We start from the raw sequence: 14467 nt of genomic DNA, 5'->3' as shown, positions 1-14467 counted from the left end.
CAGGATTTTGGCCCAGTACAGTAAGGCTGCAGTCCTATCCTCACTTACCTTCAAGCAAGCCTCACTGAAGTCAGTAGAGCTTACTTCCAGGTAGCTATGGTTATGATTGCTCTGTAAGTCTTTCTGTTGCCAGTCTTGTTCCAACAATGCTCTGTAAATGAAATCCAGGAATCTATTAGGACATGGCTCTCATTAGATCCCATTAGAGGAAAATCTCGTAGACATTTCTTTATGAATCATCCAGTGTTCAATGCTACAATGAACCTTCACTTCGCTCCCATAGCTTCTAAGCTTCCTATCAATTTTTATTTCCAGGTGATTGCACCCATGTAAATGTACCTAATGCTAGCCTAAGGAGTGGGGATACAAAAGACAGTTATCCTGTTGGGACTGTTTTGCAGTACCGATGCATTCCAGGTTATGAGCCTATTCCTGGAGTGACTCTTTCTCTTACGTGTCTTGCCACTTCAAGATGGTCAACAGAAAATCCAAAGTTTTGTCAAGGTGAGTTTCACTTACTTTGCAGAATATGTAAAACTATCGAACAGCCACCTTAGATCAGAGCAGTGGATTAGAGGAGATCCAGACACTTCAAAAAGTTAGGAAATAATACAGAAGGGTTTTCTATTGTAGTATGTTGAGGGCTTAAATTGGGAAACTAGAATATTCTAAGTATTACTCCTCCCAGTGGTGGACTTAGGTGGTGGATGCCCTTGGGACTGTAGTCACAGCGGTGCTTCTAAGAAACAAGAACAGAGAAATAGCATCCTGGGAGGAACCCCAAAGTTTGCAGAAGTACCAAATAACAACTTTTAAGAAACCAAATAGGCAAAAATAGCCTGATGAAGATGGAACATGAATAATAATAATAATAATAATAATAATAATAATAATAATAATAAATTTTATTTATACCCTGCCCTCCCCAGCCAGAGCCGAGCTCAGAGCAGCTAGCACCAATAAAATCACAGTAAAAACATAATAGGGGAAAAGAGGGGGCGGGGAGAGAAAAAGAAAAAACCCAATTTAAAATACAGGTTAAAATGCAATTTTAAATTATAGCCTCATTTTAAAGTAGCTGATAAGGTGGTTATCAGGTGGTTGGCTAACAGCCGGGGGCGGGAACTGAATGGAGAGGATGAATTTGTTTGGTGGAGAAAGGTCCTAACTGGCTGTCTACCTACCTTTTATTGGAAGGTGACGGAATATCACAGCATTTTGTTGTAGCTGGTCCTATTTGTTCTTTCTAATGCTGTTTCTTTCTAGTCCTTTGCACTGTTGGCCATTATTTATTTTGATTCCAAAGTTCCATACACAGAAAAGTATTTCCTTGTGTTTAAACTGAACCTGTGATACATTAAGCATGATGTGTCCTTCCTAGTTCTAGAATTAGATGTAATGTTAGGCTCGTGTTCTCTATTCACTGCCACATTCTGCATTCAAATGCATTTTTCTTGCATATCTCTGAAGTATTCCCTTTTAAATTTAACAATGATTACACATAGATGAGGGTTCTGCTTCCAGCAATCCAAATATATAAAAGATGAGATTGACCCAAAAAAGGCTTAAAACTGGCCTTGAGATGTCAACATGTTTCATATACTGTTCTGATTGTTAAGCCATATTAAATAACTTTTACTAGCTATAACATCTTATTTTCCAAAGCTTTGTTCATGTGACTAATTCTGTTCAAATTTATAAGGTTGCTCAATTAACATACAATTAACCAGTAGGAATTTATTGCTCTTTGTTATGTTCTGAACAACCTCTTACTCTCCAGTACCTCATATCCGTTGTTCATTTCCTTCTCTATCTGATCTTAAGTCCCTATCTTGCCCACCTAACACACCTTAATTGGATTTTTGAGGAGGCTGTGTCATGTATTTATAGTATACAACTGTGACGTAAAGCTCAGAAAGACCAGTGTGGTGATGCAGTGCTGCAAAATTCCACCAGGGTGGTGTAGCTTGTAGGGCGCTGGCTGCAGGTGCAGCTTGCCTGAGGGAGGGGGAGTCAGCACTTTGGGAGGGAAAAGGAAAGGCAGTTGAGAGTTGATGTTCTTTGTGTTTTGCTGGATAGGAGCATAACTCCTGAGCTGTGTGAGAGGGATCTGTTCTGAGGATCATATCTGTAGCCAGAGAAGGAAGTCTCTGAGCTTAGTTTGAAAGATAGTGATAAGTGCCTTTTTTAGGAGTATACAGACAACAGAAAAACTGGGAAATTGAATAGGGGACAGGAGAAAGAGTTTTTAGGGAACACTCTACTTGGGTCTCCATTCAGTAAGAAGCCTCAGGAATATGATTTATAAAAGGTTGGGAAACCATGTCGAATAACCCAAGTATTAAGACCTAAGCTGTAACATCTATACAATTAAGTTTAAGGAACTGAAGTGAAATAACTGAAAAGAAGCTGTGTGTTTGGAAGCCTATAACATCCACTAAATTTAATATAATATAAATAGTCTGTTTCTTGAAAGATTTCTATCTCCTTACACATCCTTTGTTTTACCAGTTTTGTTCTGTAAAATAAAACCTTTTTTTCCTATTTAATTTCTCCAAGTCTCCAAGTACCAGAGTTTTCCTCATAAAAGCAAAAAATTAACCAGTAGTTAATAGTTGGTTCACCACAATTTCACAGCCCAAAGCTGTGAGAGACATCGGCAGCAACGCCAGACCTGTGGGAATTCCTGGCCTATGAGGGACTTATATCTGGCTGCTTTAGCACCCATTTGCAGGCCAGGAGATTCAGCAGCAGAGTGGTTGTCAGATGTGAGAATGGGGGTTAAACCTATATAGCTCTTGGCCCTGTCCTAGTGAGTCTTCTCTGTTTTATTGTATTTTCATATTAAATATATAGTAAGCTTCCTTGGACAATAATTAGCTGTAAATAAATAGTGAATAGAAATTGTATTAGGCAGCTGCTATAGCAACCTCTTTCCTAAGACATTTAAACTGGACCTGAAGGTTGAACTAGCTTCTTTAACTGGATGCTTTAGCTGAGATTCCTGCATTATAGGAGGTTTGACTAGATGACCCTTGGAGTCCCTTCCAACTCTACAATTCTGTGATTCTTACAATATCATGATGGTGAGAGGTGTCAGCAGTGACCGCTGTTTTCCTGAAGTGGGTGGGAAGGATCTTGTGTATTTAGCGGCATGAGGTGGCCCGACTGGAAATATGCACATAAGTGCACAATAGCCTAGCAGGCACACAAAACTACTGTACTTAAAAGTACTGTACTTAATTGCCCTGTCATATTCATATGAAGGCTGGTAGATCAATTTAATTAATTAATTAAAGTATAACTGTTAAATTTATTTGAACAAAATGCCTTAGTTTTAACCAGTTGAGATAAACACAAGGGTATGGAAGCAGTATTACAACTTTGTAGTCAACAAAAGAGAATTTTTAATTATCTCGGCTGTCTTCTTTTTTGATACTAGACAGTGTCAGCACTAACAAAACTTAGAACATCTATTTGCCAGAGGTGAAAAAGGATAAGCATACAATAAGGGGAGAAAAGATCTTTCAGCTGCTTTCAACTCATGACGGAGAAAAGAAACCACCCTAAAGGCTGGATGCAGCCAACAGATGACCTTATTATGAAAAACCAATAAATCTGGATACCTGTTAGAGAAGATAGTATTTTCAAGAGCATCTCAGGACTGTCTCTATTTTGCAGGTGGGATCCAATCTAATACCCACAAATTCAGACAGCACAATGTATTTGGTGCCTTTGTGCAGCAAACTTGCTGCTTTTAAAAAATAGGCTTCTTGCAGTAAAGTGTGTGACAGGAAAATGTACTGAAGATTATGGTATAACAGTTTTTTGACACAATGTTGTATAACCTCTCTACACACAAAAAAAGCATGAATGCTCTAACAGGTCATCTGGAAATGATTCTGTAGTGTTCCTGTAGTGTTGTTGGCATCTGTCTCGAGATGTGAGCAGCACCCAAATGACCTCCTAGGGATGCAAGCCTGGGTGGTGTGTAAGGATGTGTTGGGCAGCCCAGACCACAAGACTCCCACTTTTGGTGTCTTTTTTTGTAAAAATAAATAAATAAATTTTCCACACACCCCCAAATTACATTATAACTGTCAGGGTTTCTGGGAGAGAGGAGGAGATGACAGAGGAGACGGAGAGCGAGTGGGAGGAGGGGCAGAAGGATGAGGAAGAAGATGATGGAATTCTGAGGGAATCCACGAGTCTGAGCAGCGAGTCAGAGGATTCTCAAAAGGGGGTTACCTTAATCAAGCAAAGGGGAGGAGAAGGGAGAAGCGGAGAGGAGCCCAGTGGAAGACAGAGGAAGCAAGAGACGTCTCAGCCGGAACGGAGTAAAGGGGGTGGAGTTGTCAGTCTCTCGGAGGGAGCAGGATTAGGAGAGAACAGAGAGAGGGGGTTGGAGCAGGGTGTTCAGCCGGAAAGGGTGGAGAGCAGAGCAGGGGGTGGTGTAGCGGTCGAAAGAAAGGTCAGCAGCAACGTACGCGCGCCAAGTTCAAACGTAGAGGCGCGCGGAAGTGGAGAGAGCTCAGGGGAGGAGCCCGGCCCTAAAGCCAGAAAGAGGGGGGAAGAGGCGGCAGAGGATTCAGCCTCAGGCGAGTCACGGAGAGAGGGAACCCAGGGGGGCAGGAAGACCCTGCGGAAAAGAAAGGAGAGGAAGAGGTGGTCTAGAGCCAGGCTATTAAGTTGGTGCGGAAGAGGGGAGGAGTCAGAGGGGACTTCAGCGGTCTAACGTGGCAGACGTACGGCCACAATGCTGAACTGTATGAGAAGCAGAAATCTTTAATAAACTTTTCCTGTAAATAAGCTGCAACGGAGTGAGGTCTCTTGTGAGCTGGGACCAGTCCTGGGTGGCCGTGACAGTAAGTCCCCTCTCCGAAAGCAAAAATTTTTTTTTTGCGAAGCTCACGAACGGGAGCAGCCATGAGCGCTGAGGAGCAGCTGGTTGCATTGCGGAATCAGGTTACCGCTCTCACATCGGCAGTCATTGCTTCGCAGAAGAAGAATGACGACTTGGAGAAGACGTGCCAGGATTTGCAGGCAAGGTGGGAGCGCGCGGACAAGGCGGGGGCCCCAGGATCCAGAGCGGAGGGCATTGCGCTTGGACGGAGGGGGGGTGCCCTAGTTCCGCATTTTAATGGCAACTTGCAAGACTATCCCAATTTCAGAGCGGACGTTGTATATGCACTGCACTTACTCCGTCACGATTTTAAAGATGAGGAGGAGAGAGTGGGGTTCATTGTTTCGCACCTGCATGGGGAGGCCAGGGCTTGGCTACGCAATTTGTGGCGCGAAGATGGACCGGCCCGTCGCGATTCAACTGCGTTCATCAAAGCGATGGATTCTTGTTTTCAATCCTCTGTGGATGTGGACATTGCGCGCCGTCAAATGCACGGGCTGAGGCAGGGGAAAGCGACTGTGCGCCAATACCACTCTAAATTTTTTGCATTGCTCACCGCCTTAGATTGGCCAAAGGACAGTAAACCGGTCAGAGATCTTTTTTGGGAGGGATTGAGCCCCCCCATCAAGGATGAGATCGCTAGGGGGGACAGACCCCAGACCCTAGAAGACGTGGTGCAACGGGCTTTAGCTCTTGGAATTCGACATGAGGGGCGTCCGTGGCACGAGGAGGACGGGCCCCAAGCGCGTGCGCAAGCAAGGACTCTCCCTTTTGTGCACAGGGACTTCAGCCGTGCGCACCCCTCGCCAATGGGGAAGGACAGAGAGGAGCCAATGGAGATTGGTGGTGCTAGGGCTCAGAAGCCATCCCAGAGCCCTGTCCCTGGTGCAGCCAAAGCGAAGCCTCCTAGAGGAACCAGGAAGTGTTACATCTGTGACAGTGCGCACCATATGGCGAAAGAGTGCCCCCAGAGGCTCCAGAAGCACACTGCAGCGCTGGCAACTGTAACAGCAGAGGTGCAACCAGGGGAGCAGCTTCAGGGAAACGACAGTGCCTGGCTGGAAGCAGAGCTACTGGGGCTCAGCCAGGCGGATCTGTAGACAAGCCCCCAGCATCACTGCAGAGCGTGGACCCTTTGCCTCCCAAACCGGCAGTTCTGCTCACAGCAACACTCCAGTTGCCTGATGGGAGACTCCTCGAGGTTCCAATAACGATCGATTCGGGAAGCAACGCCGACTTCATGGGATTGCAGTTCGTTAAGCAGCACAACATGGCGCTCCTGCCTGCAACGACGCCTCTGAACGTGGTCACGGTGGACGGCAGGAAGTTGCTGGGGGGGCAAGTGGTGCAGCAAACCCCTCCCATGATGATGCAGATTGGCAACCATCGAGAGCTTATTAGTTTCAATGTCACCCACTTATCGGACACACCCATCGTGTTAGGCATGAGTTGGCTGGAGAGGCACAGTCCCGCGGTTGCGTGGTACCAGAGGCAGATCAACTTTTGTTCATCGTATTGTGCTCAGCATTGCTTTCAGACCGATCAGGGAGGAGAAGCTGAGCAGCCATTGCATCTGGGTATGGTGCAAACAGTGCCTCACAAGTACCAGGAATTCTTGGAGGTTTTCTGTGAGAAGGAAGCTGACAAGTTGCCGCCTCATAGACCTTACGACTGCGCGATTGATTTAGTGCCAGGGGCGCAATTGCCTGCTGCCAAGCTGTACTCCATGTCGGAGGACGAAATGCAAGAGCTTCGGGAGTTCATAGACCATAACCTCAAGCGAGGTTTCATCCAGGAATCTAAAGCAGCGGGAGGCAGCCCTGTTTTCTTTGTGAAGAAGAAGGACACGCCCCAAAAAAGGCTTATAGTGGATTACAGGTTCATCAACAGCTTGACTAAGCCCAAAGCTTTCCCCATGCCCAAGATTGACGACCTTTTAGCGACCGTCAGGAGGGGCAAGATTTTCACCAAGCTGGACCTACGTGGAGCTTACAATCTCATCCGCATCCGGAAAGGAGATGAGTGGAAGACCGCCATGTTCACCCCTCTGGGCACATACGAATACAGAGTCATGCCTTTCGGCCTCCAAAATGGCAGCCACGTTTTTCAAGCATTTATGCACCACGTGCTAGCAGGTCTCCTCTACAAAAAGTGTGTCTGCTTTCTCGACGATATCCTGATTTTCTCGGAATCGCCGGAGGATCACGATAAGGACGTGAGGGAGGTCCTGCAGAGGCTGAAGGAACACAGGCTGTACGCCAAGTTGGAAAAGTGCCAGTTTGATGTCAGAGAGGTTGATTTCCTTGGCTACAAGTTGTCCGACGAGGGACTGGCCATGGACAGGGTTAAGGTTCAAGCGCTGTTGGACTGGAAAAGCCCTCGAAATCGGAAAGAGGTCCAGAGGTTCATCGGCTTTGCCAATTTTTACCGCAAGTTTATTAAAGGTTTTGCGAACGCGACGGCGGCGATCACTGACACCCTCAGTTCCAAGAAAAAGAAGTTCGTCTGGACCGAACAAGCGGAGCGGTCCTTCCGGACGCTTAAAGGTCTTTTCGCCTCCGAAGAGCAGCTGCTCCACGTGAATCCCGGCAGACCCATGCGGGTAGAGACCGATGCGTCAGATAGAGCGGTTGGGGCCGTTCTTTTGCAAGAGGATTCACAAGGCAACTGGCGACCGGGTGCGTTCTACTCCCGGAAGCTCAGCAAGGCGGAGCGCAATTATACCATATGGGACAGGGAGTTGTTGGCCATTCATGCAGCTTTCAAAGCGTGGCGACACTTCTTAATAGGAGCCAAGCACACGGTGCAGGTCCGCACGGATCACAAGACCTTAGAGTATTGGCGGACGGCTAAGTTGCAGACCCAGCGACACATGCGCTGGGCGGAGTTCTTTGCGGACTTCGACTTCAAAATAGAATACATCCCAGGAGACTCCAATGTTATTGCAGACGCGCTGTCCCGAAAGCCGCAATACTTGGAGGAAGCAGCTCCAATCGCAGCAAAGCACATTTTCGCACCGCAGGCGTGGACGTGCGCTACCATCGCAGTCGACCTGGACGCGGTGCGACGCGCGTTGCAAAGGGATCAGTTTGCACAGTCTAAGATGGAGGAGCTACGCGGAGGGTCGCGACACAACGATGAGTTTCAATTACAAGATGGACTTTTGACTCGTAAGGGTGCCCTTTACGTGCCCACCGACGATCTTCGAGCCAAGGTTCTGCAACAGTTGCATGACGCCCCTAGTGCAGGCCATTTCGGCAAAGAGAAGACGATGGAGTTGGTGGCTAGAGACTTTTGGTGGCCCCAGATGAGAGGAGAGGTGGCGGACTACGTCGCCAGGTGTGATATCTGCCAGAGGTCCAAACCAGTGCACCAGAAGCAGGCGGGATTGCTAGAACCGCTGGAGACACCGCAGCAACCATGGGAGAGGGTAGCGTTGGACTTTGTTACAGACCTGCCCAGCTCCAGAGGTAAGACGGCGGTGTTAGTGGTGGTGGACTTGTTCACCAAGATGGCGCACTTCATCCCTTGTGCCAAGGTGGCGACGGCAGAACAGACCGCAAAGCTCTTCATCGATCACGTCTTCAGAGTGCATGGACTTCCGCAGTCCGTCTTGTCCGACAGGGGGCGCCAGTTTGTTTCCACTTTTTGGCGAAAGCTTCTGGGCATCTTGCACGTCAAAATCAACCTGACATCGGCGAGGCATCCACAAACCAACGGTCAAGCGGAGAGGGTCAACGCGATCATGCAGCAGTACCTGCGGTGCTACGCCAACCAGCGACCTGCGGCGTGGGTGGACTATCTGCCGATGGCTGAATTCGCCTACAACAACACGAAACACGCTTCCACCGGGGTGACGCCTTTCTTCGCGAACAATGGCCGTCATCCCAGAACCTTCCCGAGATTTGCGGCACCAGGAGGGGGGGGGCCTCAAGATGCCGACCAGTTTGCAGCGGAGTTGCAAGAGGTGCACGAGGAGCTGCGGAGACATTTGGAGCTGGCAAAACAGGCGTATAAGGTGCAGGCCGATAAGCACAGGAGGGCGGGAGAGGACATCCAGGTTGGGGACTGGGTGTGGTTAGCAGCCCACGCGATGCCGGCCAGGTCATTGGCCAAGAAGAAGTTAGGACACAGGCAGCTAGGGCCATATCAAGTTGAGGCTAAAATCAATCCGGTGGCTTTTCGTCTAGCCCTTCCGGAAGGTTCCAGGGTGCACCCGGTCTTTCATAGGTCGGTGCTCACTCCCTACAAAACCCCACACAGGTTTCAAGAGTCAGGAGCACCCCCAGAGCCACGTAGGAGGGCGCCTGAGAGGGGGGAATCGCCAAGACCAGGACCTCTTAACGAGGTCACAGAGATACTGGACTCGAGATGGGGGGAGGAGGGAGTTGAATATTTTCTCGCCAGGGAGGGCACACCAGCCGCTGCTAATAGTTGGGTGCCAGGCTACGAGTTAGACGAACCCCTTTTGAAAGAAGAGTTCCATGCACTTTTCCCACATAGACCCATGCCAGCTGAGTACTTTGATGACTGGCTTTTCACACCCACATTGTCAGATAGCACGTTCAGGGGTTTCTCTTCCCCCGAGGAAAGAACACCAGAATCAAGCCCGCCCAGGGGATCGTGCTCGGGGGTGGACACGGAAACCCCTTATTGGTGGGAGGAGCAGCCAGAGGAGGAATGGCGTAAGAGGTGGCTGATAGGTCCTTGGCGGGCAGCACCGGAGGAAGTAGCGATGGAAGCAGAGACTGAGAAGCATTTGGGGGAAGAACCCGACTTCGAATACACTTACACAGAACTGCCAGCAGAGAACATTGACGTAGACGACCTGTATCCTGAGCCTACCCCCGAAGAGCCGCAGTTTCCACAACCGGTCCCCGGCGAGCGGGAGGGGGGAAGGGGGGGCTTCGAGGGGGGGATGGATGTCAGGGTTTCTGGGAGAGAGGAGGAGATGACAGAGGAGACGGAGAGCGAGTGGGAGGAGGGGCAGAAGGATGAGGAAGAAGATGATGGAATTCTGAGGGAATCCACGAGTCTGAGCAGCGAGTCAGAGGATTCTCAAAAGGGGGTTACCTTAATCAAGCAAAGGGGAGGAGAAGGGAGAAGCGGAGAGGAGCCCAGTGGAAGACAGAGGAAGCAAGAGACGTCTCAGCCGGAACGGAGTAAAGGGGGTGGAGTTGTCAGTCTCTCGGAGGGAGCAGGATTAGGAGAGAACAGAGAGAGGGGGTTGGAGCAGGGTGTTCAGCCGGAAAGGGTGGAGAGCAGAGCAGGGGGTGGTGTAGCGGTCGAAAGAAAGGTCAGCAGCAACGTACGCGCGCCAAGTTCAAACGTAGAGGCGCGCGGAAGTGGAGAGAGCTCAGGGGAGGAGCCCGGCCCTAAAGCCAGAAAGAGGGGGGAAGAGGCGGCAGAGGATTCAGCCTCAGGCGAGTCACGGAGAGAGGGAACCCAGGGGGGCAGGAAGACCCTGCGGAAAAGAAAGGAGAGGAAGAGGTGGTCTAGAGCCAGGCTATTAAGTTGGTGCGGAAGAGGGGAGGAGTCAGAGGGGACTTCAGCGGTCTAACGTGGCAGACGTACGGCCACAATGCTGAACTGTATGAGAAGCAGAAATCTTTAATAAACTTTTCCTGTAAATAAGCTGCAACGGAGTGAGGTCTCTTGTGAGCTGGGACCAGTCCTGGGTGGCCGTGACAATAACATACATCATAATTCACCAATCCCAAATTATCCCTCCCCTCCCCCAACTTCTCTCAACCTCCTTTTTCTAGGTTATTTTCAATATCAAATCCTGCTTATTTCCTTTCCATTCATTTTTTATATTTAATCTTATAATTTATACAAATTTTGTTATTTGTAAATGTTTACTTAAAACCTGCTAATGAGTCCAATTCTTTGCATTGTTTCTGTAGATAAACCGAAAATGGTTCCCAATCTTCTTTAAAGGATTTTTCCCCTTATTTCTTAGTCTGTCAGTTTTGCCATTTCGGCATATTCTGTAAGTCTTTCTTTCCATTCTTCTTTCGTTGGTATTTTATTGCTTTTCCATCTTTATGCCAATAACATCCTTGCCGCAGTTGTAGCATACATAAAAAGTCTGTGTTTCCCCTTTAGCAAATCTTGACCTAAAATTCCTAGCAAAAAGGCTTCTGGGGTTTTAACAAAAGTTACCTTAAACATTTTTTTCATTTCATTATACAGTGGTACCTCGGGTTAAGTACTTAATTCATTCTGGAGGTCCGTTCTTAACCTGAAACTGTTCTTAACCTGAAGCACCACTTTAGCTAATGGGGCCTCCCGTTGCTGCCGCACCGCCGGAGCACAATTTCTGTTCTCATCCTGAAGCAAAGTTCTTAACCTGAGGTACTATTTCTGGGTTAGCGGAGTCTGTAACCTGAAGTGTATGTAACCTGAAGCGTATGTAACCCAAGGTACCACTGTATATCATTTCCCAATAATTTTTAACTATTTTACAGTTCCACCATAAATGATAAAAAGTGCCTTCCTTCTCTTTATACTTCCAACACTTATTGGAGCTTGATCTATACATTTTTGCCATTTTCATTGGAGTAATATACCAACGGTAAATCATTTTCATATAATTCTCTTTTAATAATATACAGTCAGTAAATTTCAAATTTACTCTCCATAATTTCTCCCAGTCCTCTAATTGTATCTTGTGCCCACTTAATCATTGTGGATTTCACCTCCTAATCTTTGGTCTCCCATTCTAATAAAATACTATACATCTTTTTTTAATAGTTTAAAATTTTCATCTACAATTTCTTTCTGGAATCTAGATACTGTATAACAAAAACCTTTCTTGTTATCTGCTTTAAATATCTCATTTAATTTTTGATATTGCAACCAGTCTTGAACATGTTCTCTTATTTCATCAAAGTCTTTAAGTTTCAATTTTCCTTCTTTCTTCTCTAACAACTCTCTATATGTAGGCCAGACATTTTCCTCTATTAATTTTTTTTTACTATTATTATTTCTATTGGCCCACTTTTGGCCTCGTTAATGTGGTCCAAAGGAAAGCGGAGCAATTTGTTTGGCACCAGCTTGGCTGCAGGAGGCTTACGAGGCGCCACCCAACCGTCTTAGGGACTCTGCTCTATATAGGGTTTACTCCTTAGCCTTTTCTTATCCTGAAGATAGCCTGCAGTGCAGCGGAGGTTTAGGATCAGAGCTTTCCTTCTCCTAGGTGGGCTACCTTCCAAGGTTGAGGAGCCCCATCTGTCCCTAATCTGTCTATAGGATACCCTTTTTAAAAAAATGAATGAATGAATCAAGGTTGCATGTGCTGATGCCTGTTCTGATTTTTCTTTTAGGAAGGCTATGTCCTGCTATAACTCTTGAGAATGGCAGAATAATAAAAGCAACAGACTTGCGATTAGGTGATGAAATAACTCTAGGCTGTAATGAGGGGTGAGTTTTATGTCAACGTTTGTAACACCTTGCTTTGTTTCAAACTCCTGGGAGGGGTTGGTGACAGACACATATTAACTGCTACCTTATTAAACATTACTGTACTCTTAAAAATCTGCTCTATCTTATAATTATAATCATGGGTGTCCACAGAGAGGGTATGGAGGGGAGTAAATGCTCCAAATAAATTAATAAAGAGGGAACAGATCTACTGTTTCTGGTTGATTTTACTACCTAAGCAATGGCAATTTGTATTCAGATTTTTCATTTTGTTTCCAGGCAGCCCTCTGTTTATGCACATTCAATATGGGAGCAACTGTGTATATACACATTGCGCCGAACCTGGAAGTGACCTCCAAAAACATCATAAAGATGTCACTGATTTAAAAGCTCCCGGGAAGGCAGGCAGGGGGGACAAAGACTTTTGCCCCCCGCCCGCCTTCGGAAGAGGTCCTGGACTGGGAGAGCGTTGCGTTTTCCGCTCTCCCGGGAAGGCAGGCAGGGGGGAGCAAAGACTTTTGCCCCCCGCCAGCCTTCAGAAGAGGTCGGGGGACAGACTGTCCCCAGACCTGGTCTGAAGGCGGTTTCCATAGGAACGCATTAATTGATTTTTAATGCATTCCTATGGGAAACCGTGCTTCGCAAGACGAAAAACTCGCAAGACGAAAAGACTTGCGGAACGAATTAATTTCGTCTTGCGAGGCACCACTGTAATTCTGTATTGTAAAGTGAAGTGAATTGCTAGGTTGTTTCAACTTAGACTGACAGCAACCAAAGAGAAGACTTTTCAGTTGCAGTACCCCATCTATGGAATCCTCTCTTCAGGAAACTTCTCCTGACCATATTTTTGTAACATTTCAGCAACAACAGAGACTTTTTACTTGAACTTATTACTTGAACAGATTTTAATACTACTGCTGTTAATATTCGTACTGCTGTGTTGTTTCTTTCTGCTTTTGTACTCGTGGTGGTTGGTTCCATTATTTTCTTTTTGTGTCAACTAGCAAAATTGTGACACTGTAGGGGAGAGTATAGTCTAAATAAGGTATATGTACTGGCTAAGATATATCCTCTATCTGCACACCTACACCCTTTGCACTAAAATATAAGGTTTCTCTTTCCCTTTAGGTACAGAATAATAGGCCAAAAGACTCTTCGATGTTCCCTTATAGACAGCAAAGTTGTTTGGAATAGAGATCTTCCACTTTGCCAACGTAAGATGATTTGTTAATTCTAGCTTATTAAGGTTAATCTCAATGTGTTATAGTGTGGCTCTGTTTATTGCAAGTGTGTAAGTGTCCTCAACCAATATGTAAACTCAGGATACTTTCTGATCTTGTTCCAGATACTCACCATAATTGTTGTTTCCAACCAGCTGGCTGTATTTGTAGCTTTCCCCAGAGCAGGAAATTTGTGCAATGAATTAACATATGTTAGTTGACAAAATCACATGTTACTGGGAATTCATGAAATTGGTATTAGAGGAGAGAGGAGTTAGACACATAAGATCAGTGGCGTAGTGTGGGAGGTGCGGGGGGGGGGGCCAGCCGCATCGGGTGCAACATCTGGGGGTTAGGGAAATCCACAGGTTAGGGGGCGCAAATCCACGGGTTAGGGGGCGCAAATCCATGGGTTAGGGGGCGCAAATTACTTGCCTTGCCCTGGGTGCTGATAACCCACGCTACGCCACTGCATAAGATATTAGAGCAGGGAACCTCTGCCATTCCTTGCAAATGGGTATGTTTCATCAAGAACCCTACACAGTCTGTTCATTAAACAACTTTTCAACGTTCCTAGAAACAGAAAGGATTTGTCCCTCTCAATCTAGTATTTAAGTTTTAGTGGAAGTAATGGAAGCAACTTTGCTTCATTATCATTATTCAGAGAGGATCTGAGGGAATAAAGCAGTGTATATAGAACATCCACACATTGGTGAAAGGGGTTAGTTTGAGGACCTCCAGAAGATCCTCTTCTCTGTGGTGATCTTGTATAGGGAGGTAGAGAACCATTCCTGGAGGAAAAGTGGGATACAAATATAATAATAAGCAGATTAAAGAAGTAAAAAATTATTAGACTTCAACATATTCCACTTTTTTTACCTATTTGTCTTGGGCTCACCTTTTTGCTTGGGTGTTTAAA

The 14467-nt window shown here is 46.5% G+C and overlaps 1 protein-coding gene across 10 annotated transcripts in view; it reads left to right on the top strand.

Moving 5' to 3' along the window:
- Positions 1-14467, top strand: part of LOC309372097 (membrane cofactor protein-like) — a 59522-nt gene that overhangs the window by 29807 nt on the left and 15248 nt on the right. For all 10 annotated transcript variants that reach the window (XM_081915346.1, XM_081915342.1, XM_081915347.1 and 7 more), the window contains 3 exons: positions 316-504; positions 12232-12328; positions 13457-13542. In XM_081915346.1, the coding sequence (XP_081771472.1) occupies positions 316-504; positions 12232-12328; positions 13457-13542 (372 nt within the window). The remainder of the gene's footprint in view (positions 1-315; positions 505-12231; positions 12329-13456; positions 13543-14467) is intronic.

This window comes from Podarcis melisellensis, assembly GCF_964234715.1.
Source record: "Podarcis melisellensis genome assembly, chromosome: 6".
Taxonomy (NCBI): Eukaryota; Metazoa; Chordata; class Lepidosauria; order Squamata; family Lacertidae; genus Podarcis; species Podarcis melisellensis.
This window is presented reverse-complemented; position numbering and strand designations above follow the sequence as displayed.